The following is a 25,052-nucleotide window of genomic DNA, read 5'->3' as shown; positions in this document are numbered from 1 at the left end:
AACTTTCACTCAGTTTACTTGCCCAGGAGAAATGGAAACACTGTTCCCAGTTTTATATCTAATAGCCAAAACCTGGAAACCACCCCAAATGTCCCATTCATCAACAGGTGAATAGAAAAATAGGCACCAACAGATTACCATGGAGTATTATCAGAAATAAAAATGATCTTCAGATACACACAACATGGATATTAAAAACATCACCCATAGTGAAAGCAGCTAGAAATGAAGAGTATATATGTAGTTCTAGTAGCAATCTTAAGTGTAAGAAGCCATTTCTTGCGATGAAGACCAGACCAGAAGTTACAGAGGAGAAACCAGGAACTGCCCTGAAGAGGCACAAGGGCGCTTCCCAAGTGCTGGCTCTTTCTCATCTTCCTTGCACGCATCGCTAGCTGGATCTAACATTCGAAAAAAATTGAGCTGTTTATTCAATGGCTCTTACTGTGTGTAAGTTAAATCCTACTGTTTTGTGTGTGTAAAACAGAAAAGCAGGCTGGTGATTACCCTTCTGGGGGAGCAGTGATGGAGGGAGCCCCAGGACTTCTGGGGTAATGTTATTATTCTCTGACCCTGGGTATAATGACAAGAGGAGACTCCTTTGGGAAAAGTTAGGTAAGCTCTTTATTTATGTGCCCTTTTCTCTATCTACTCTTTAATAATGTAAAATAAAAAATAGGAGAAAATGAGACTGTGAACACTTCTCCCAGCCAACTTGAACAGGTTTTCAGGTGCTGCATGTAAGGTCTGTCTCATTAGGCGGCTATTATCAAGGAAGCATATATAACGAAGCTGAGTAATTTGAAAACTCTTAGTTTCAAAGGAACTTTTCTCTGGGTCTTCAGATTTGAAATTTCCCCAATTTATTTTGTAATGGAAGTCACCTCATGGTCCTGATAGACCTTCAGGCCACTAAACCATCACACACTACTGGGTGTAAGCTGCCTCTGCTCAAGTCTGATAGCTGTGCTTGACCTGTGACTTCCTGCCCATGTGCTGATGAAATGTCTGACTTTCCACCTGCTCTCAAAACCAATATTTTATTTGGTTTATAGGAAGGTGTGAAACTTACCTGCAATTTTTATTTTTGAGATGGAGTCTTGCTCTGTTGCCAGGCTGGAGTGCAGTGGCACAATCACAGCTCACTACAACCTCCACCTCCCAGATTCAAGCAATTCTCCCGCCTCAGCCTCCTGGAGTAGCTGGGACTACAGGCAAGCGCCACCATGCCAGCTAATTTTTTGTATTTTTAGTAGAGATGGGGTTTCACCATGTTGGCCAGGATGGTCTTGTCACCTGAACCCCTTGGCCTCCAAAGTGCTGGGATTACAGGCATTAGCCACTGTGCTCAGCCCACTTACCCACAATTATAGGTGCTCCTGAGAAGCTAGACCATGAGGCAACGTGTATTAACTGCAGGTAAACTCTTACTCTCAAGCAGTAGTTCTCAATGTGGAGGGATTCTGTCCTTCCTTCCCCTGGGGACCTTTGGCAATGTCTGCAGACAGTTTGGGTAGTTCTAGTAGCAGCCTGGTGCGAATGCTACTGGTGGAGGCAGCAGATGCTCCTAAACCTTTGAGAGTGCACTGGACAGGTCTGATGTCAAAGTCCCTTACAAGGTAGGTAGAGCACTTTACCATTTACATTGGACTTAGCTAGCCCTCACAATCACCATTTCAAACAGGAGGAAATGGAAATTTAAGAGACCCAAGAGTGCTAAAAATTAGAAAAAACTCCTAAGGATGACATTCCCTTGACATTTACTTTTGTATACAAGAGTATGTATTTACCTGAAAAAAATTCTCTCAAATCCCTCCCTTTGGAGCCTCTGAGTCCCTAGTGCTAGAGATCCCAATTCTATTTGCTCTCTGCTCTGTGGCTCACAGAGATTCTAGCAAGACTTAGGTGAGCCTGGGCGATGCTAACAATTCCCTTGATAGGTGAATTGCAAGTTGACTCTAAGTGAGTGCAATACTGAGACCTTGCAAAGGGAGTTTTTTCATTGAAGAGCACTGCTACTTCCATCCTGAGCTCTGCATTTAATAGGTGACGATGGAATGAAAAGGTTAACTTACCCCAGGCTACCCTTCTGTGGTAACATCCTTGACTTCTTCAGAAGATTAAAAAAAAAAAAAAAGAAACTAACAGTGAGAGGCTTCCTGATAATCACTGGGAGTTCCCCTGTATGTTATCTTAACTGACAAGTTACCTGAAAAAAAGCCATCTGAAGAAAGCCAACCAAAAGAAAGGCTATTACAACAAGAACTTTACTGGTAACACCTTTTTAATAGGTCAAAGTAACTGTACAGTTCATTATATTCTTCCTGAGAATAATTTATATCCCCCAACAAACTAAAGGGAGGGTATATTTTTTCAAAATTAACAGAATGGATGGTGTAACTGGACATCAAAAGAAAACCAAATTGCTGTTTTGCTTCATTCTCTCCTGGGAAGACAGATACAAGGAAGGGTTAGTTAACTCCAGTGGCTGTAAAATAGTCGACATGGCTTTAATCTTTCTTTATAAATTATATAAAAATGGAAAAAGGGGATGGTTCCAGAACTTCTCCTCACTGCAGTTTGGAGGTGCTCTGGTATAAAGCATTTCTGCTTCCAAGAGAAATACCATTGCTACAAAAAACTGGCACATTATTCTGTGAAAAAAGACAAGAGTTTTTAGTCGTGTTCTACAGCTAGTTCCCGACCAAATGCTTCACATATCCACACAAAAGTAAAAGGCAGGTAAGACAAAAAGGGCTGTAGTTTTTTTCAAATAACTCAAGTCTTCAAAATATAGCTTTTATATTCTTTCTTTGTAAAATGGGATTAGCATATTGCAACTGAAGGGTGTTCTAAGAAACAAAAATTCCAGTCTGGATAATAATTCTATGGTAGACAAAAGAATTCTCAGCCTCTTGGGTTTCCTGGAATTCTTTACTTCATGCTCTCCTCTTCCACGATGCAGCTAAGGTAGTTTGGGAATTAAGATGTCACCCCTTGGCCATCCCCATTCAAACATATCTTAATGTGAACATAAACTGTTATTCATGATGCTTAAAAGCTTACGTACAATTTTGATTCTTAGAAAATGCCACATTTTGGATCTCGGACTTTTCTGAGGATCATGATTGAAAATAAACACAACAAAAAATGAACCCAAATCAAAGTGTGGTTACACTTATATGAGAAAGATTTTCAACCAGATGGTCATTCAAAAAAGTTGCAGCTTTAAGTGCTGACGACCGAGGACACAGGGTTAATTCCTCACTGCTGGTGGAAGGCTAGAGAACATCTTCAAAAAAGGGTAGCAAGACACGCTCCCAGGGGAGGCTCAGTGTGGTCTCGTCTGCCCAAGCATTTTCAGTCTTGCTTGGTCAATGACATCGAGTAAGTTTTTGGCATCCACAGCCAGGGCGTGAGCAGCAGTCAGCATTTGCTTTTTGTACTCTTGCTGGAGGCTGGTCATGACATACTGCTGGGCCAGTTTCATCTTGTTGATGAGCTCACCCAGGTCAGAGTTCAATAGTTTCTGTGCCATCTCAATCTGAAAGACAAGAGATAGGTCAGGAGAACTGTTTCCAATAATTTTTTTTCTTCTTTAGAGAGAGGTTCTCACTACGTTGTCTAAGCTTCCCTCAAACTCTTGGGCTCAAAGTGATCTTCCTGCCTCAGCCTTCCCAGTAGCTGGGAACACAGGCGCATGCCACTAGCCGTGCACCAGTGAACTTTTCAGGGAATTTTTACAAGCCTTTCTTTTGGTGCTTCCATGAGAAGAAAACTTTATTTCCTGCAAATAAATCTTTCTTAGAAGCAACGCAATGTAAAAATCAGTCATCAAATCTTTTTTTTAACTTATTTTAACTTCCCATACTACATTCATGCATTAAAAAAAATTAACTTGACATCATTTTTTTTATTTAAATTTTTTACTTACTTTAGAAATTTGGCCATTACAGTGTGCCTGCGTGTGCATGTCCACTCACACATGCAGATTCAGCGTCTTCTAGCTTCCATTCAAAGCGTTCCCTGACAGCATGACTGACTTTGTCTCCATTTGCACTCACTGTTTAGACTTTATTAATCTCAGTGACTGGCAGAGCTTTTGTTTCATAATAGAACCACAGAATCTGACAGAACCTTAGAGATCATCTATTCCAAACACTCTCACATCAGAGAGTGGATAACTGAAGGCCACAGAGCCAAGCCAGGACAAAAGTCTCCATCCTGACTTCTGGTCTTATGCTTTCTACTGTGCTAACTCTATCTCAAGACCTTCCCTGGCTATGCAAAAAATGCTTTAAGGATGGTGGCAGGGCATGGTGGCTCACTCCTGTAAAATCTCAGCACTCTGGGAGGCTGAGCTGGGCAGAAGGCTTGAGCTCAAAAGTTTAAGATCAGCCTGGGTAACATGGCAAAACCCCATCTCTACAAAACAATAAAAAGTTAGCTGGGTATGGTGGCGTGCGCCTGTATTCCCAGCTATTCAGGAGGCTGAGCGGGGAGGATGGCTTGAACCTGAAGATGGAGGTTGTAGTGAGCCAAGATGGTATCACTGCACTTCAGCCTGGGTGACAGAGCCAGAGCCTGTTATGTGCATGTGTGTGCACACACACTGCCACAGACCCACACACACATACACACAAAGTCAGGGCAGCAATGGTAGAAGCAGTCTACAGGATTGGAATGCTTTGCATGGGAAAGTCTCATGATCCTTCTTATCTGTTTCTTCAACCAATGATGATGTATCCATTTGCTCTTTTATCACTTATGGAGGACCTATTATGTACAAGACACTTGGTGTGGACACAAGAAGGAAGACCTGCTTTTACTCAAAGTGCAGAGTGGGAAAAGCATACCCAGAACCCTATAATACACTGGAGTAAATCACATAGTAAAAATGCACACAGCAATGCATTCTGTCTCAGAGGATCAGAAAGATTTCACAAAGAGAATTTGTCTGAATTTAGCCTAGACTATAAAAGTAGGCTGTCTTCAACTGTGAAACACATTATAAGCCACACAAAGTTGATGCTTATTTGGCAGAACATGGCAATGGGGAGGCATAAGAAATCTTTAGGAAGGAGAATGACAAAATCTAGAGAGATATTCTAGAAAGATGGCTCTGGTGGCAGTGTGGAGGCTGAATGGAGGGGTAGGGGAAGAGATGAGAGGCAGATAAACCACCTAAGAGGCCATCTTCAGAGAAGAGGTGATGGTGGATGTGCAGAGGACCAATCTGAGACCTGATGAGAGATGAAAGGTGTGTGGTTGTTTGTATGTGTGTAGGGGGTGGGGACTGCAGGGAGCAGACATGCAAGCGCACGGTGGTGTCACGGACCATGGAAGCAAATAAGGAAAGCAGGTCGTTCTGCCAATGGCACACAGTTGGAGATAAGAGCTCAGGGAGGGGTTCTACTAAATTAACACAGATTTGGGAAGCATCAAATACTTGAATCTATGAGAACAAGAAGAACTACCAAAGTGAAAAAGTATTTTTTTTTTTGAGACAGAGTCTTGCTCTGTCGCTAGGCGTCAGGCTGGAGTACAGTGGTGCGATCTCGGCTCACTGCAACCTCTGACTCCTGGGTTCAAGCAACTCTCCTGCCTCAGCCTCCCGAGTAGCTGAGACTATAGGCATGTACTACCACACCCAGCCAATGTTTGTATTTTTAGTAGAGATGGGGTTTCACCATGTTGGCCAGGATGATCTCGATCTCTTGACTTCATGACCTGCCTTCCTTAGTTTCCCAAAATGCTGAGATTACAGGTGTGAGCCACCGCACCTGGTGAAAAAGTATTTTTTAATACAACAAGTGGGTAGTACTTTGGGAGATAGCCACACTCAAGGGTGGCAGGGAATAAGAGCCTGAGCAGAGGTCTTAGCAGGAGACGAGTTAGTGAGGAAGCTCTGGGCCAAAAACGCAGGAGGTCTCAAAGGGGAGTTAGGACTAAGGGAAAAGCAGGGGCTCTGGTAATTAGGAGGCTTCTGGAGGCCTTGAAGAGCAGTTACAACAGAGAGATTCCCAAAGAGTTGGAGCACTGGAATGCTCTGAGCTGGAGCTGAATGTAGCTGCCATGTGAGGAGCTGGCCCAGCTGGGCATAGACTGCTCTTTCAAGAACTTTGATGGGGACAGGAGGAGACATGAGAGCAGTAAAAGGTAGATGCAGGATCAAAGACAGGCCCTTCTTTTCAAAAATAATTTAAGGACAGGTGTGGTGGCTCATGCCTGTAACCCCAGCACTCTGGGAGGCCGAGGGACAAGGATGGCTTGAGGCAGGAATTTGAGACCAGCTTGAGTAACACAGTAAGACCCTGTCTCTACAAAAAAAAAAAAATAACTAAAGAATTAAGTAAGTGTGGTGGTATATAACTGTAATTCCAGCTACTTAAGAGGCTGAAGCAGGAGGATCACTTGAGCTCAGGAGTTGGAGGTTATAGTGACCTGTGATGGAGTCACTACATTCCAGCCTGGGTGACAGAGACCCTGTCTCAAAAAAAAAAAATAATAATAATAATTAAAAAAAAAAATTATACAGGAGAGCACTATCTGTGTATTAGAATCAAGGGAGATGGAGAGATTACTTTAGGCTTTATCAGCTAGAATGGGTATTGACAAATAGTCCCACTAAAATATCCACTTGTTAGGACACCATTTTCTTGCCTCTGGTATATGGAACTTCTCCACTTTGGGGCAAAATTGAGCTTGTCATGGAAAGCAATCAGAGCCCAGCGAAGCAAGAGAACCCCATTTGGCTGGGAATGTGAAGTTATGCTACAGCACCAGTCAGAGAAGCCTTTTCGAAAACAAGTTAAAGGGTTTATGCATGTGAATCAACGCCATTTACAAAGAAATCACCAACAGGAGTTGTCTCCAACCATCCATTAGAAGTCAATGTCCAGTTCATCAAGTGGAACATCCCCTGGACATGGTGCGTCTTTCTTGGTATGATGTTGAGAAGGAGTCAACATTAGTAGGTCGTATTCCTGACCGGAGAATACAACACCTCAGTCTCATCAGTAAGAAACAAATTTTTTTTTTTGAGATGGAGTTTCGCTCTTGTTACCCAGGCTGGAGTGCAATGGCGCGATCTCCACTCACCGCAACCTCCGCCTCCTGGGTATAAGCAATTCTCCCACCTCAGCCTCCTGAGCAGCTGGGATTACAGGCACGTGCCATCATGCCCAGCTAACTTTTTGTATTTTTAGTAGAGACAGGGTTTCACCATGTTGACCAGAATAGTCTTGATCTCTTGACCTCGTGATCCACCCGCCTCGGCCTCCCAAAGTGCTGGGATTACAGGCTCAAGCCACCACGCCCGGCTACAAATTTTTATAGAATATATCTCAACTGAACTTTAAGAATACTCTATAAAATAACTAAGCCTATATTTGCCAAAAAGGTCAATGTCATGAAAGACAAAAAAAGGCCGAGGAGCCATTTCAGATGAAAGGAGGCTGAAGAAAGCAACATCACATGCATCGTGTGATCCTGGCCTGGTTCTTGCAGGTGAGGGAAAGTGCTACAGAGACAACTGACCTGCAGAGTGGACAGTGCATTGCATCATGTTCAAGGTCCAGAATCTGGTGACTGGGTGGTGGTTATGTAGGACAACGGCCTTGTTATGAGAAATTTAAGTGGAAATCTTAAAGGGGAAGAGTGCATGAGACATGCGGCCACTTTCAAGCTGCTGAGAAGCAGGAAGTGCTGTGCATACACACACAGACAATGGAGCAGGAATGACAATGTGCTGACATGTTAAACGCTGTGAAACTCATAAAGGAAATTTGGGAATTCTCTGTATTAATCTTTTAATTTTAAGTCTGAAATGATTTCAAAATAAAAAGAACAAACATGGGGTGTGTGCTGGGCTGAAGGACTGCCCACACTGCCCTAGGAAGGAGTAAAGTAGGCAGCAGGAGTTGGTGGGGAGCGAGGCTGAAGCCTGCAGATCCTGGACTCTAGTTAGGGACGCACCCCTCCTGGGTTTGTCAACCCCAACCACAGAGTGCACACCCTAGGCTCAAAGACACTAAAACAAATGCAGGTGCTTCTTTTCACTTGGTAGTCATATAAATGAAGCAAAATTGCCAAAAGGTGGCAAAGATGATCACTGTTGCTCAGCTACAGTATTTGGGGTCAACTTTGATTCCTTAAAATTTTTTTTTGAGACAGGATTTTGCTCTGTCACCCAGGATGGAGTACAGTGGCTTGATCCTAACTCACCACAGCCTGAAACTCCTGGGCTCAAGTAATCATCCCACTTCAGCCTCCTGAGTAGCTACTGCACACAGCTAATTTTAATTTTTTTTTTAGTTTTTGTGAAGACAGAATCTCACTTTGTTGCCCAGGCTGGGCATGAACTGGCTTTAAGCCATCCTCTCACCTCAGCTGCCCAAAGTGTTGGGATTACAGGGGCGAGCCACCACACTCAGCCCTTAAGAAGCTTCTTAAAGACACTTAGTAATTTAAAAGAAATTATTAAAGACAATTTTACTTATTAATTTTTTTTTTTTTTTTTCCAGATGGAGTTTCGCTCTTGTTACCCAGGCTGTAGTGCAATGGTGCGACCTCGGCTCACCGCAACCTCCGCCTCCTGGGTTCAGGCAATTCTCCTGCCTCAGCCTCCTGAGTAGCTGGGATTACAGGCATGCGCCACCATGCCCAGCTAATTTTTTTTTTATTTTTAGTAGAGACGGGGTTTCACCATGTTGACCAGGATGGTCTCGATCTCTTGACCTCGTGATCCCAAAGTGTTGGGATTACAGGTGTGAGCCACTGCGCCCGGCCTATTTATTAATTTTTTATAGAGACGGGGCCCACTATGTTGTCTTGAACTCCAGGCCTCAAGCCATCCTCCTGCCTTGGCCTCCCAAAGTGGTGGGATTATAGGCGTGAGCTACTACGCCTGGCCTAAAACAGATTTTTTATATTACTATTTCAAATGGAAAACCAGGATCACTCGAAATCTCAACTATTTTTAAGGAGAATTCCAAGGAGACCGTGTACAAAGGCCACCTCATTCATATAAGTGAATACCCTTATACCCTACCTTTGAGGATCACGGTACCAGCAGCAGTTTCCCATCTTCCTTCCTCACCCACTGCTCAGAGCCACGTGTATCTCAGGTGAGGACCTCGCACAGTGGCTCTGCAGTGGGCTGGCAGCAGGAAGACCCAGGGTCTGGAATTTGAGTGGCAACTGCTCCATACCACCCCTATGCCCCAGAATGAACAGCCCGGTCCTGGCTGGGGCCAGTGTTACAGGGAAGGTCATCACCTGTAGAGCAGTCGAAGTCTCTGTCGGCCACAGACTGAGGAGCTATGTTTAGCTCCAAAGGCATCCCTGAATGTGTCCCCAACCAGTGCTGTCACAGAGGGCTGCAAGAGAAAGATTGTGCCCTACCTCTCGGTGGGTGCTGGCTGGTAGGAGGGGAATGGTCTCATCCACAGTGGCCAATAACGTCCTCAGGGCCAAGCCGACTTCCTAACACACGAGAATCACAACCAATATTAGAACATACACAAAAGATTTTTATGCCTTTCAGTTATATATTTTTAAATTTCCTTTCCACTAGTTTCAAGGGAAGCTTCTGTATTTCTTTTTCTTAGTGCTGAGCCCTATCTTGTAAGTTATGAGGCTCCTTTTTCTCCCAAAAGATTTAGATCTGAGTATTCATTGCTCTAATACCCTAAGGAGCCAGTTGAAGAACAGAAGCTAACATAAGAAAGGTCACATAGATGCTGAGGGTAGAAAGCAGGATTTATTCTTCTCATCTACTCCTTCCAAGCAGATTCCACCACCCTCCTGGCTCCAACATGCCAACTCTGCCAACACAGGTTAGGATAAAGAGTAGCACCTTTCCCCACGTGTGTTCACTGAGTGTGTTCTCACCCATGTACTTTCAAACACCTCATGAGGCTGGCAAGAGATGACATCACCGCCCCAGGTGTGAGGGGGCAGCCTTGCTTTGGACCTCATCTCTTATGGACACTGAGCAGAAACATTCCTCCCCGCCGCTTCTGAGTTGTAACAAAAAGGGCCTAAATATGATTTAAAACAATATAACTTAAAATTGAAATTCTCATTACTGTCATTCTTATGAGGATCAAATATTTAATGACTAAGTATGTAATATGAATCAAACTGCATGTAATATGAATAAAACCAGTAAGAAAATAATAGTTACTTATAGTTGGATCGGCACACAAAAACAGTGTCATTTGGCCAAAGTCATATGGTTAAAGAAGTAGTGTCCATAAAATCACCATATAAAATCTTAACATGTACGAAATTCTTAATGCTTTAATCTACTGTTGAGTTTTTTGTTTTAATTTGGCTGTGGGGTAGTAAAAGTTCATCCTTGAGAACTTTGGTTACAACTGTTATGTAATACAGTTAAAAAAACGAACCGGAACAGATCAACTGTGGTTTCCATGAAACATTACAACTTTGAAGCAGCTTTTTCTACATTGATGTTTATTAGAAGCTGATGCAAAGAGTGCTAAACAACAGTTGTAGGGGCTGGGCATGGTGGCTCACACGCGTAACTCCAGAACTTTGGGAGGATGAGACAGGCGGATCACATGAGGTCAGGAGTTTGAGACCAGCCTAGAGAACATGGTGAAACCCTGTCTTTACTAAAAATACAAACAATAGCCAGGCATGGTGGTGCATGCCTGCAGTTCCCAGCTACTAGGGAGGCTGAGGCAGGAAAATTGCTTGAACCTGGGAGGCAGAGGTTGCAGTGAACTGAGATCATGCCACTGTGCTCCAGCCTGGGAGCCTGGGCGAGAGAATGAGACTCTATCTCAAAAGAAAAGAAAAGAAAACAGTTATGGCTTGGTACAGTGGCTCACGCCTATAATCCCAGCTCTTTGGGAGGCCAAGGCAGGGGGATTACCTGAGCTCAGGAGTTCGAGACCAGCCTGGGCAACACAGTGAAACCCCGTCTCTATCAAAACACAAAATAGTCGGGAGTGATGGATGGCATGCACCTGTAGTCCCAGCTACTCAGGAGGCTGAGGCAGGAGAATTGCAAGAACCTAGGAAGTGGAGGTTGCAGTGAGCCGAGATCGTGCCTCTGCACTCCAGCCAGAGCAACACAGTGACACTTCATCTCAAAAAAAAAAAAAAGTTGTAGCCTTCTACAACTCAATAACAAAATACAGTATGATTTAAAAAACAGGCAAAAAAACTCTTGAGTAGACATTTACACTCAAAAACCAAACAGATGTTCAACACCTGTATGCAAATCAAAACCACACTTAGATAAACATCACATCCATTAGATGACAATTTTTTTTTAAAAGACACATCCAAAAGCCCAAGCCCCAAAACAACCCCCTAGAAAATAACAAGGTTTGGTGAGAATACAGAGAAACTGAAACCCTTATGCACTGTTGGTAGGAATGCAACATGGTATAGTTGCTATGAAAAACGAATGGGGGCTCCTCAAAAAATTAAAAATAGAATTACCAAAATGATCCAGCAATTCTGAGTATACACCCAAAGAAGTGAAAGCAGAGTCTCAAAGAGACAACTGTACACCCATGTTCACTGTAGCATTCTTCATGATCACTGAAAGGTGGAAGCAACCCAAGTGTCCCGTGATGGTTGAGTAAATAAACAAAATGTGGGATAAACATAGAGTGGAGTATTCATTACTCAGCCTTAAAAAGGAAGAAAGTTCTGACACATGCTACAACACGGATGAACTCTGAGCTACTATGCTGAGTGAAATAAGTCAGTCACAAAAGACAAATACAGTATGATTCCACTTATGAGAGAGAGGTACCTAGGGTAGTCAATTCATAGAGACAGAAAGTAGGAGGTTGCCAGAGGCTAGGGAAGGGGGAAAAGAGGAGTGCTGTTTCAAGTGTACAGAGTTTCAGTTTTGCAAGGAAAAGGTTATGGAGATGGATGGTGCTGATGGTGGCACAACAATGTGAATGTACCTAATGGCTCTGAAATGTATGCTTAGAAGTGGTTAAGATGGCAGTTTATGTTATGTGTATTTTACTACAATGAAAAAAAAGTATGAGCAAATTTCAGAAACACTGGCTCAGAGCAAAGTTTGACCACACTCTGAACTACAGGACACCTCTGTGCACCCAAGATGCCGTATGTACTCTTTAATAGAAGCTACTGCTGACTTTCCTTGGACCTAGTATCATTTTTCTTTTTCTTTTCTTTTTTTAGACATGGGGTTTCCCCATGTTGGTCAGGCTGGTCTTGAATTCCTGACCTCAAATGATCCACCCGCCTCGGCCTCCCAAAGTGCTGGGATGACAAGTGTGAGTTATCGCACGTGGCCACTACTGTCCTTTTTCACAGAATACTTGTCACTGGTTCCTAAAATCTCCCTCCATTGAACATAATTTGCAAAACATCAATTTACTGGCATATTTTTATTTCTTTTTACTCTTTTTAAAAGAAAATTCAATGAACACCTACATACCCAACCCTCAGCTTAAGAGAAACCATTCAGGGGTAGGTGTAGTGGCTCACGTTTGTAATCCTAGCACTTTGGGAGGCCGAGATGGGTAGATCACAAGGTCAGGAGTTCAAGATCAGCCTGGCCAACATGTTGAAACCCCCTCTCTACTAAAAATACAAAAATTAGCTGGGTGTGGTGGCAGGTGCTTGTAATCCCAGCTACTCAGGAGGCTGGGGCAGAGAACTCCTTGAACCCGGGAGGTGGAGGTTGCAGTGAGCCAAGATTGCGCCACTGCACTCTAGCCTGCGTGACAGAGTGAGATTCCATCTAAAAAACAAGACAAAACAAAACCCAAAAAACAACGCAGATAAATCCTCCCAAAGCCAGTATCTTTCTTCAACTGGCTCCTCCTTAGAGGTGCAGATCTGAATTTGATAATGATCATTCGTCCACTTGTCTCTGCACTCTAACAATGTAACCACATCTCCCTAACTCTTATACGGGATTATTTTGCATGTTTTTCAACTTTACATAAATGGAATCATACTGTAAGCATGCGTTTGCAGCTTTCTCTTTACTGCACACTTTATGTGTAAGTGATAATTATTAAAAGACTGTTCTGCTTCAAGTCACTCCCAGCCTAGCGTTTACTGACAGAAGAAAACAAGACAGGAATGGCAACTCAGAGTAAATATGGTTCTCACTAACACTGTCACTGTACGGTACCTTTGCAAAGACCTTCTAAAACATCAGCACTGCCTTTAGATTGGGGGGCATGTAGAGCCACCTATCAACTGGCACCATAGCTTCCAAGAAACAAGAACATTTTTGCCAGTACATAATGTGACTGTGTTTTACCTTCACCATAGGGACATATTCCTCTGGTGGGGCCGGCTGGATTTTACTGGACATCTCGATGACAGCTTTCACCAGGCCCGTCACATTCTCATACACCTTATCATTTGACCGGTCCAGGTTGGCAGTAGGTGGGGGGCTGATTTCCTGGGGCTGAAGCTGACAACACAAAAGCCAGTAATTTTTCTTCTCTCCAGCAGATGGCATGAGATCACCACAATCAAGCAAGAGAGGGTCTTAGAGACCAAAGCAGATCGCAGAAAGTCATTGATTTTCTTGTGTGTGTGGGATATAGTTCAGATTGAGAATGATGGTAAAGTAATTCCTCCAAGTGACAAATTAGGCAATTTTTTTTTCTAAATTTGAGCTCAGTTAAAGGAAATGAGATGAAATCATACACATTATACTAAAACCCGATTCTTTCAGAGATGTGATTCAATGTCCCTGTACCCCAAAATCACTCACCACAAGAGAATAATCCACCTGAGGATTTACTGAACTTTAGAGAAAATTACCTGTTTGGCTAAAGAGTCAAACATTCTACATGAAGACTATAAGGATTTCCACTTAGTTTGAATTCTGCAGTGAAAACTGTATGGCTCAGCTTAGCTGCCCCCAGCTACCTAACGGAAATATGTTCTTTTTACAGTTATAAAAAGCTGACACAGAAATGCGCTCTAAGGGGACAAAAGATCTGTTCGCAGGTCATGACTGAAATCAAAGCAGCAGTGGTGTCACCAGGAGCCTCCCTGCCAGAGACCCTGGTTTCAGCCAGCTCTGTGCTGACTGCTGTGGAAAGCACCTGGGCCCATGCTTATAAAGCCTCAGCTCTCTCACCCAGGCAATGGTGATGAGGGAAGATGAGGCCACAGATGTTAATGTCCACTTAGGGCCTGGGCACAGAAGAGACATCAACAAATGTTAACTAAGATAACTTGAGTGCTGAAGGTGGAATAACATGAGGACCTTTGGAAAATCTTTAGTATTTAAAAATTCCAGTTGGTTAGACTTATACCAGGCATAAAATGGTGTATATATATATATACTTTTTTAAAAAAAGTCTAACGTATAGTACATATAGTTCAATCAGGAACCCGCTGCCAGTGCTCAGTCTAAATATAAGTTCCCATTTCTGAACCCTTGGGTGCTTTTGCCCAGGTAGTCTGGAACGAATTAATTCTTGGTCGTCCGAAAGTCTGGGTATGAGAAAGAAAAGCACAAGAACAATTCATTTACTGCAAACATGTGCATGTCTCATTCTCTTGCAAACATAAACACTGCTTTTGGCATCTGTCAGTCATGACAGGTGACAAACCAGGCCGAAGTGCCCTCCCACTTGAGCTTCCTGCTTTCCAGTCCAAAATTACATGCAGAGAGCCAGGTGTGATAGAGGAAGTGGACAGACACACAAAGACACAATGTGCTTACCCTCCATGGCTATTGTCGAACGGAAGGTGAGGAAAAGTTAAAGGAATTTATCAGAGAAAGGGAAAAAAGAAAAACAATATTAATAAAGGCATCAGACAAACCCCCCATAAAAACACATGAGCAGAACAAAAAGGAGCTAGTTTCCAAGCCTGCCCACCAGCTCTCACTCACTGTTGCCAGAGTGTGGCTACTGTGCCACCTGCTCACTGCCCCACAGCACAATGCATAGAGAGGTCTGCCATGCGCCATGCTCAGTTACAAAACAAATGCAGGGAACATGCAAAGCCTGAGGAACAATCCAGCAGCAGTGCAAGATCAACAGAATTAGTGCTCTTCAAAAAGAAAGGAGGAGGAGGATATACGATTATAATTACTAAAAACTGCCCATCTGAATTCTCACAGATTCTCAGAAAACTGCATCAGTCTCAATTCCTGAGCCTGGACCCTCAACATCCTTGGGAATCTACTCCATCATCTAGCCATACTGGCATCATAAAGATTCCTGACTTGGGGCTGCATTGAAAGACATTAGGCCCAGCCTGGCCAACATGGTGAAACCCTGTCTCTACTAAGAATACAAAAATTAGCTGGGCATGTTGGTGCATGTCTGTAATCCCAGCTACTTGAGAGGCTGAGGCAGGAGAGTTGTTTGAACCTGGGAGGCAGAGGTTGCAGTGAGCCGAGACTGTGCCACTGCACTCCAGCCTGGGCAGCAGAGCGAGACTGCGTCTCAGGAAAGAAAAAAAGACCAAAAAAAAAAAAAGGGCCAGGCATAGTGGCTCACGCCTGTAATCCAAGCACTTTGGAGGCCAAGGCCAGCGGATCACCTGAGGTCAGGAGTTCAAGACCAGCCTGACCAACATGGTGAAACCCCGTCTTTAAAAAAAAAAAAAACAAAAATCCCTCTTTTGAGCTGATTCTTATGATTAGGTTCTACTACTTTAAACTGAGCAGTTTTATTTAATGTGCTTTCTCTAAAGCTCAAGCCAGGGCTGTCTTACTATATAACCACATCATTTCCAAGAGATGACTGCCTGTATTTTCTGCATCAAGAGTCACAGTGCAGTCTTCTGTCTAACTTCATAGGATGATGTGCCAGTTCAAACTGCATCAACACAAAAAGGCACAGGGCTTCTTGAAGAGGGTGGCACAGTGGGAGTTTCTTCAAGAAGAAATAGACAATTCTATAATTCTAGGGAGGTTGTAACTTGTTTAAAGCTTCTGTTCTTTTGTACTTTGCCCTTTGCCCAATTCTTATGGTAGAAGGGCACTGTCATAATGCTTCTAGTGACCATTCACAGTGACATTCCAGAAGCAAAAGCTGTTTGGAAAGACATCCTATTGGTTTCCTGTAATCTGGAGCTTGGCAGGCAGCTGATGATAAACTCTCTATATATGTAGTCAATTCCAATCACTTAGGTTGATACTTACAGACTCAGATAGTTAAGAGCCAAAATGCAATGCTACCTAGGAAAAACTGAGACTGATTTTGGCTAAATGTTATTTGGATGAATTATTTCAGTTATATATAAAGGTAAGTATTTCACTATCAGTTGTTGTTGTTAAAACAGAGTTTTGCTCTGTCATCCAGGCTGGAGTGCAGTAGTGTGATCTCAGCTTACCCACAACCATTGCCTCCTGGATTCCACAACCACTGCCTCCTGGATTCAAGTGATTCTTGTGCCTCAGCCTCCTGAGCAGCTGAACTACAGGCTCACGCTACTATGCACAGCTAATTTTTATATTTTTAGTAGAGACAGAGTTTCACCATGTCGGCCAGACTAGACTGGTCTGGTTGGTACTCTTGGTCTCAAGCAATCCACCTGCCTTGGCCTCTCAAAGTGCTGGAATTACAGGTGTGAGCCAATGTGCCTGGCTGCATTTCAGTATTAGAACAATACTGTTCTTTTAGGATGGATTCAATGACCTCTACCAAGCAGACAATGAAGAAATAGGGGCACATATTTCACATTATTTAAAAATCTTTACTTAATATATTTTAAGAACACATACTATTTTGATCAAGATTTCAATTTGCTTTATCCCTTACATTGAGGGTATTCCTAATTCTAGGTATTCATTATGCTATTCCAGCTGTGAAACATAAGCGCATGTCAGAATTCGAAGGTGGTACCTCATCTACCTTGAAAGTTGGTTTTTCATTATAATACAAGCCGTTTTGAAAGTCTGCGCTTTTGAATTATGAAAATGAGAAACAACTCATTAATCTCATTCTGTCCCCTTTTCTTCTTTGAAAGAGATGGGGTCTCGTTATCTTGCCCAGGTCAGATTCAAACTGCTAGGCTGAAGTGATCCTCCTTCCTTTTCCTTAGCCTCCCAAATAGCTGGGACTATAGGGGTGTGCCACCATGCCTGGTTCCTTTTTAGAAATTTATTGAAATAAGCCAATATTGGGAAGGGTGTGTCCTTCCTCAATTTTCCCTGAAGAAGACTGAGTATGTCCTTAATAGAACTGCCAGGAGGTATCCTGGGAATTGAGGGTCTGCTGAGCTGGGGAAGCTCCAGATTCCCAGGTTCTTAAAAGCTACTGGCATGAACTCTGGGTACCAGTGGGCACTTTCACTATGGCCACAGAGAGCAGGCTAGTTTGTGCCAGTGGCTGCCCATTTACCCTCTGGTCACCTTCTCAATGGACACTGGCAAACCTGTGCCCTCTAAGCTGCAGGCTATCACTCTAGGCCTGGAGATGACATTTTCTCTTACCCTGGACTAACTCTCTGATGACTCTGAGAAGACAACAATATATCAACATCTAACTAAGCTTCAGCTTTGGAGGTGAGAGCCTTTGAGTGAAGCCTATGCTCAGCCAGGTCTGTGGCCAAACGCCTTGAACACACTGCTTAACTCTGTGAGCCTTGGTCATCTGAGAAATGATACTACCACTGATCCTGTGAGGTTGACATGGAAATGACAATACAAGAAAAAGTTCTGCCCCAGCATTTGGCAAAGGGAAGACGCTCAATAAATGGTGGTTACTGGTAAGCAAAGTTTATCTTAATCTGCTATGATATTTATCAGATTTTTAAGATGTCTTCCACTTTAAGATGCATCATTTTTGTTTGTTTGTTTCCTTAAGATGGAGTCTTGCTCTGTCATCCACGCTGGAGTGCAATGGCATGCTTTCAGCTCACTGCACCCTCTTCCTCCTGAGTTTTAGCAATTCTCCCGCCTTAGCCTCCTGAATAGCTGGGATTACAGGTGCGCGCCACCAAGCCTGGCATACTTTTTGTACTTTCAGTAAAGACGGAATTTTACCATGTTGACTAGGCTGATCTCGAACTCCTGACCTCATGATCTGCCCACCTTGGACTCCCAAAGTGCTGGGATGATAGGCATGAGCCACTGCGCCTGGCCCAAGATGCATCATTTATTAATGCACTACTAAGCTAGAAAAAAAATGCTGCCAATTAAACCAAAACACCATCCCAATTTTAGAGATATTAAAATGTAAAAAAAAGGTATATCAGAATTAAGAAATAGGGTCTATTTTGAGAAGTAATTTGTTATCTTAAGTGTAAAGTAAAAAGATTCCATCTCCTTACAGGAGCCAGGCTAGAAGAGGAGAGCCTCCTTCTTCAGATCTCCCAGGGAGAAAGGCTGCTGTTCTAGAGGCTCCAGCACTTGGTGGGGGCTGGTGGGGACCCAGGAGAGTCACAGACAACAACAGTTCCAGCTGCATGCCCCGAGCACCTGATTTCTGACTGCCAAATTTGGAAGCTGGTAGTTGTTTGTGCCCAAGTCAAACACTCCCCTTGGTCTGAGGATGGCTCTACTCAGCATACATTGCTTTTACAAATCCAATTCTAACTCTAAATGGAAGATAATGAAGTTTTCCATGAAGCCACACTTATAAACTTAGAGCCTACAGAAAGTCCTCACTTACCTGGTTTAATTAATTTTTAAAACCAGAAGCAATCTCAGCACTTTATTCTAAAGAAAACGTTCTGTCTAACCAGAGGAAGATATACATAAAAAATCAGAATCTGACTGAGTTCCTAAAATCTCACACTGAGAGAAAAATGGGCAAGACAATGTTTGCATCAAGCTTTCCCTGTCTCTCAGAGTGGTTTAGAACCAGACCAATGGACCCCTGGGTCTCGCTGCAGTTCCACTCTGCACTGTGCCATTTCCCGCACCAGCTCCACTCAACGACATGAACACAGTCAGCTGAGTACAAGAGGATGCCACAAATCCTGCAAGCAGAATGTGCTGCGCAGGCTCAGATGCCCACCTTGACACCCTCGTTGTAGCTGTCTGCAGGGCTGCTGAGGCTGGCAAGGCTTCCCGGGTGACCGGGGGCTCCAGGGCGAGGTGGCTTCTTTGGTGGAGCTGCAGGATCTGGTGAGAGAATGATTCCCATTAAGTCATGTGTGGGAATAAGTTAACATAGAGAAAGTTAACAAAGAGAAAGGTCAGGTGCAGTGGCTCATACCTGTAACCCTAGCACTTTGGCAGGCCAAGGTGGGCGGATTCCCTGAGCTCAGGAGTTTAAGTCCAGCCTGGGCAACATGGTGCAGGCCTATCTCTACTAAAATACCGAAAAAACAAACAAACAAAAAGGCTGGGCACAGTGGCTCATGCCTGTAATTCCAGCACTGTGGGAGGCCAAGGTGTGTGGATCACCTGAGGTGAGAAGTTTGACACCAACCTGGCCAACATGGTGAAACCACATCTCTACTAAAAATATAAAAATTAGCTGGGCATGGTGGCGGGTGTCTGTAGTCCCAGCTATTTGGGAGGCTGAGGCGGAAGAACTGCTTGAACCTGGGAGGTAGAGGGTGCAGTGAGCCAAGATTGTGCCACTGTACTTCAGCTGGGCAACAAGAGCGAAACTCTGTCTCAAAAAAAAAAAGAAAAGAAAAAAGAAAATTAGCCAACCATGGTGGTGTGGGCCTATAGTCCCAGCTGCTTGGGAGGCTGAGGCAGGAGAATTGCTTGAACCTAGGAGGCAGAGGTTGCAGTGAGCCAAGATCGAGCCACTGTACTCCAGCCTAGGTGACAGAATGAAACTCTGTCTCAAAAAAAAAAAAGAAGGAAGAAACTACTCCTAAATAAATGCCTACTGCTGTTCTTACAGAAGATATCAATCTTGCATTCTAAGTGAGCCTGAGTGTTGCTCTGTTGCCCGAACTAGAGTGCAGTGGCTCACTGCAACCATAAGGAGGTATTTCTGAAGCATTATACCAGCAAATTGTTTTCCCCAATACTCTACTCATGAGCTGAATGTGGTAAACATCATACTTGCTGTGGTCTGCATAGAGAAAACTCAAATAATCATGGAGGTATTCCAAAGCTATGATACCATATACATTCAAAACCTGCTTTCATCATATTAAACTAACTTCTCTCTGCCCAATTCTTTTCTTATTTACCTGGTTTACCCACAGGCTGATATATATGTTGGTTTCCAATCTGTAGGAAAAGAAAAGTTCAGTCAATGCACTGGTATTTACAATGGGGTAACGACGTCTCTTTCCCATCCCATCTATCCATCCCCTTGAACTTCTAGGCTAGATGCTGGGTATCAAAATGAACAGAACAGGATTCTGCATAAGGTCCCAGATGGGGTGGGGGATCAGGCAAATAAGCAAATGATGCCAGTAGGATGTGTGGAAAGGACTGTGAGAGAAGCAAGCATGGGACACTCTGGAACCACAAACATCGTGGTCATAACCCATTTAAAATGTTCTTAAACAGCTGAGGAGAAGGTAAATTAGTACTACTTCTATGGAAAATGAACTCAAAGAACTCAAAATAGAACTACTTATCAAAGAACTCAAAAGAGAACTACCATTAAATCCAGCAATCCCATGACTAGGTATACACCCAAAGGAAAATAAATCATTGTATCAAAAAGATGTCTGCACTTCTATGTTTATCATGGCACTATTCCCAATATCCAAGATATGGAATCAACCTACGTGTCCCTCAATTAATGTCTGGATAAAGAAAATGTGATATGCCGGGTGCAGTGGCTCAAGCCTGTAATCCCAGCACTTTGGGAGGCCGAGGCGGGTGGATCACGAAGTCAAGAGATCGAGACCATCTTGGTCAACATGGTGAAACCCTGTCTCTACTAAAAATACAAAAAATTGGCCGGGCACGGTGGCTCACGCCTATAATCCCAGCACTTTGGGAGGCCGAGACGGGTGAATCACGAGGTCAAGAGATCAAGACCATCCTGGTCAACAAGGTAAAACCCCGTCTCTACTAAAAATACAAAAATTAGCTGGGCATGGTGGTGCGCGCCTGTAGTCACAGCTACCTGGGAGGCTGAGGCAGGAGAATTGCTTGAACCCAGAAGGTGGAGGTTGCGGTGAGCCGAGATTGTGCCATTGCACTCCAGTCTGGGTAAAAACAGTGCAAAACTCCGTCTCAAAAAAAAAAGAAAAGAAATACCAAAAATTAGCTGGGCATGGTGGTGTGTGCCTGTAATCCCAGCTACTTAGGAGGCTGAGGCAGAAGAATTGCCTGAACCCAGGAGGTGGAGGTTGCGGTGAGCCAAGATAGCGCCATTGCACTCCAGCCTGGTTAACAAGAGAGAAAGTCAGTCTCAAAAAGAAAAAAAGAAAATGTGATATATGTATACAGTGAAATACTATTTAGCCATAAAAAAGAATATAATCAGCCAAGCATGGTGGCTTAAGCCTGTAATCCCAGCACTTTGGGAGGCTGAGACAGGTGGATAACTTGAGGTCAGGAGTTTGAGACCAGCCTGGCCAACATAGCGAAACCCTGTCACTACTAAAAATACAAAAATTAGCTAGTTGTGGTGGCTTGTGCCTATAGTCCCAGCTACTCGGGAGGCTGAGGCAGGACAAATCTTTTTTTTTTTTTGAGACGGAGTTTCGCTTTTGTTACCCAGGCTGGAGTGCAATGGCGTGATCTCCACTCACTGCAACCTCCGCTTCCTGGGTTCAGGCAATTCTCCTGCCTCAGCCTCCTGAATAGCTGGGATTACAGGCACGCGCCACTGTGCCCAGCTAATTTTTTTGTATTTTTAGTAGAGATGGGGTTTCACCATGTTGACCAGAATGGTCTCGATCTCTTGACCTCGTGATCCACCCGCCTCGGCCTCCCAAAGTGCTGGGATTACAGGTGTGAGCCACCGTGCCTGGCCCATGGACAAATCTCTTGAACCAAAGAGGTGGAGATTGCAGTGAGCTGAAGTTGCGCCACTACACTCCAGCCTGGGCAACAGAGCAAGACTCTGTCTCAAAAAAAAAAAAAAAGAATATAATCATGTATTTTGCAGCAATGTGTAGGCCATTGTCTTAAGTGAAACAACTTACAAACAGAAAGTCAAATCCTGCATGTTCTCTTAATTGGAAGTGAAATAATGCATACACATGTACCTAAGAATATGGAATAGTCACTGGGGACCTGGAAGAGTAGGGGGAGACAGCAATAAGAAATTACTTAATGGGCACAATGTACACTATTTGGGTGATCGTTATACTAAATGCGAAGATTTCACACTAAGCAATATACCCATGTAAAAAAACCTGCACTTATGCCCCTTAAATTTATACAAATGAAAAAAATTTGAAATGTTCTAACATGGATGTTTCCAGTTTGCCTCTAACTAAAGGGTTTCAAATCCCAGGACTTCCCAGTGTCTGTATCCTTTCTGCCCGAACTCCCAACTATGCTTATCACAGAGATACAACCAGAACAGTGATGGAGAGGGGCTTGATAGCACTGGGTGTGTAGATTCCCATGGGCGTACACCGTCATCATCCCCAAAGCACTCTGTGTGTCAGGACCTGTTGCTGTATCTCTACCAGTTCAGGTCAAGCCGGAGAAGCCAAACTACAGCCCAGAACTTCTGTCCCAGGGACAGGATAAAGTTTTCCTTAACACCAGTTCTCCTTCAAGTTGTCTTACCGGAAATTGCACTTAAAATAGTCTTTCTGGGCCGGGCGCGGTGGCTCATGCCTGTAATCCCAGCACTTTGGGAGGCCGAGGCAGGTGGATCACAAGGTCAAGAGATCAAGACCATCCTGGTCAACATGGTGAAACCCCGTCTCAACTAAAAATACAAAAAATTAGCTGGGCACGGTGGCGCGTGCCTGTAATCCCAGCTACTCAGGAGGCTGAGGCAGGAGAATTGCCTGAACCCAGGAGGCGGAGGTTGCGGTGAGCCGAGATTGAGCCACTGCACTCCAGCCTGGGTAACAAAAGCGAAACTCTGTCTCAAAAAAAAAAAAAAAAAAGCCTTTCTGAGGCTAACTACATGGAAAAAACTCTTTTTGGAACTACGTGCTACTTCTGAAAAGAAAGACTTTTCTTGCTTACTTTAAAATAACAAACTGGCTAATTTTATAGATGATCTATAAGGTCACATTCTTATAAAATAGCAGCCAATTAAACTTCACTCTTGAATTCTGTACAATCTAACTCAAACTAAGTTTAATTTAAGATTGTCTTTAAACAGCCATTCAGAAATAAAACTGAACTGCTGTGTATTTCAGATTGGGAATGGTGCTTTTGCCAACTTAAAAGGATTAAAGTAGAGGAGATACACACAACTTAAAAAATTACGTGTGATCATAAGACGTAAGATAATTAAAAAGAAAACCACAGATCATAAAAAAAAATGAACTGGCTAATAGATATAATTTAAGGCACTTTACTTGTACTGAAAAGAGAACCACTTCTTTAAAATACAAGGGGTATAAAAATAGAAAACACAATTAAAATTGTTCCTCCCTCACACAATCAAGTTGTTTTCAAGGTCATTTAACACCTCTGATTTTAAAGACGTGCAAAACTCTCAGAGCTTGAAGGTCTGAAGAATGATATCCTATCAACTTATTTTTGTGTAGCACTTTCTACTTTATGTATCATTTTCATATCATTCATTTGTTCAATGAGCAGTTATTGAATACCTGCTGTGTTCCAGGCACTGTTCTAAGTATAAAACAAAGATCCTGCCTGGGGAGCCAACAGCTAACAATGCAGTGGAGGGAGACAAATAATAAACAATGAAAATCTATTAGTATATTCTGTGTTCTGTTTGGAGAAGCTGTGTCCCACGAAGAAAGGAGATGGCTGGGACAGAAGGAGAGGAGTTACAGATTTTTTGGTTTTGACTGACTGATTTAGTGATAGAAACTCACTCTGCGGCCCAGCCTGGACTGCAGCGGCGCAATCTCAGCTCACTGCAACCCCTGCCTCCCAGGTTCAAGTGATTCTCCTGTCTCAGCCTCCAAAGTAGCTGGATTACAAGAGCCCACTAAGATGCCTGGCTAATTTTTTTGTATTTCTGGAAGAAATGGGGTTTCACCATGTTGGCCAGGCTGGCCTCAAACTCCTGGCCTTAAGTGATCCACCCAACTGGGCCTCCCAAAGTGCTGGGATTATAGGAGTGAGCCACCACACCCGGCCCTTATTTTTATTTTTTTGAGACAGGGTATTACTCTTGTCACCTAGCATATAGTGGTGTGGTGTGATCTTAGTTCACTGCAGTCTTGACTTCCCGGGCTCAAGTGATCCTCCTGCTTCAGCCTCCTGGGTAGTTGGGAGCTGGGACCACAGGTGCACACCACCACATCTGGCTGGTTTTTATATTTTTTCTAGAGATGAGGTTTCACCATGTTACCCAAGCTAATCTTAAACTCAGAGCTTAAGTGATCTGCCCACCTTGGCCTCCCCAAGTGCTGGGATTGCAGACATGAGATAAAACTGCAGACCAAAGCTGCAGTTTTAAGTAGGACGGTCAGGCCTTCTAAGAAAGTGATCTCTGAAAGGGAAGCATTCTAGCAACTTGGGAGAAAAGCAGCTTAGAGAGGGAAGAGTCCCAGTAGGGCAAACCCATTGGGTGAGGAACAGTGAGGTGATCAGACAGCTAGAGAGGTGTGAGGGCAGGGAATGGTGAAAATGGGCCAATAACAATAATGTCTACTGGCTATGCCATACTCACTGCTTCAGGCAATAAAACCCATGCCTTTTTTTTTTTTTTTGAGACAGAATCACTCTGTCGCCCAGGCTGCAGTGCAGTGGCATGATCTCGGCTCACTACAACCACCACCTCCCAGGTTCAAATGATTCTCCTGCTTCCACCTTCTGAGTAGCTGGGATTACATGCGCATGCCACCATGCCCAGCTCATTTTTGTATTTTTAGGAGAGACAAGATTTTACCATGTAAGCCAGGATGGTCTCAATCTCCTGATCTCATGATCCACCCATCCTGGCCTGGCCTCCCAAAGTGCTGGGATTATAGGCGTGAGCCACTGTGCCTGCCACTTTTTTTTAACTTAAAAATTTTTTAAATTTCTGTGGTGCTTGTCTCTGGCCAGTGAGCTC

The 25,052-nt window shown here is 43.6% G+C and overlaps 1 protein-coding gene across 47 annotated transcripts in view; it reads right to left on the bottom strand.

The window, feature by feature from the left end:
- Positions 1–2,266: 2,266 nt before the first annotated feature.
- PTK2 (protein tyrosine kinase 2) overlaps positions 2,267–25,052 on the bottom strand; it is a 360,020-nt gene continuing 337,234 nt past the window's right edge. For all 47 annotated transcript variants that reach the window (XM_035276524.3, XM_035276540.3, XM_078353054.1 and 44 more), the window contains 5 exons: positions 20,116–20,155; positions 18,975–19,081; positions 13,298–13,453; positions 9,406–9,486; positions 2,267–3,544 (listed from right to left, as the gene is read on the bottom strand). In XM_035276524.3, the coding sequence (XP_035132415.1) occupies positions 3,332–3,544; positions 9,406–9,486; positions 13,298–13,453; positions 18,975–19,081; positions 20,116–20,155 (597 nt within the window). In that variant the 3' untranslated portion in view covers positions 2,267–3,331. The remainder of the gene's footprint in view (positions 3,545–9,405; positions 9,487–13,297; positions 13,454–18,974; positions 19,082–20,115; positions 20,156–25,052) is intronic.

This window comes from Callithrix jacchus, chromosome 16 (genome assembly GCF_049354715.1).
Source record: "Callithrix jacchus isolate 240 chromosome 16, calJac240_pri, whole genome shotgun sequence".
Lineage (NCBI taxonomy): Eukaryota > Metazoa > Chordata > Mammalia > Primates > Cebidae > Callithrix > Callithrix jacchus.
Note: the sequence above shows the minus strand (reverse complement) of the source record. Positions and strands in the feature narration are given on the sequence as shown.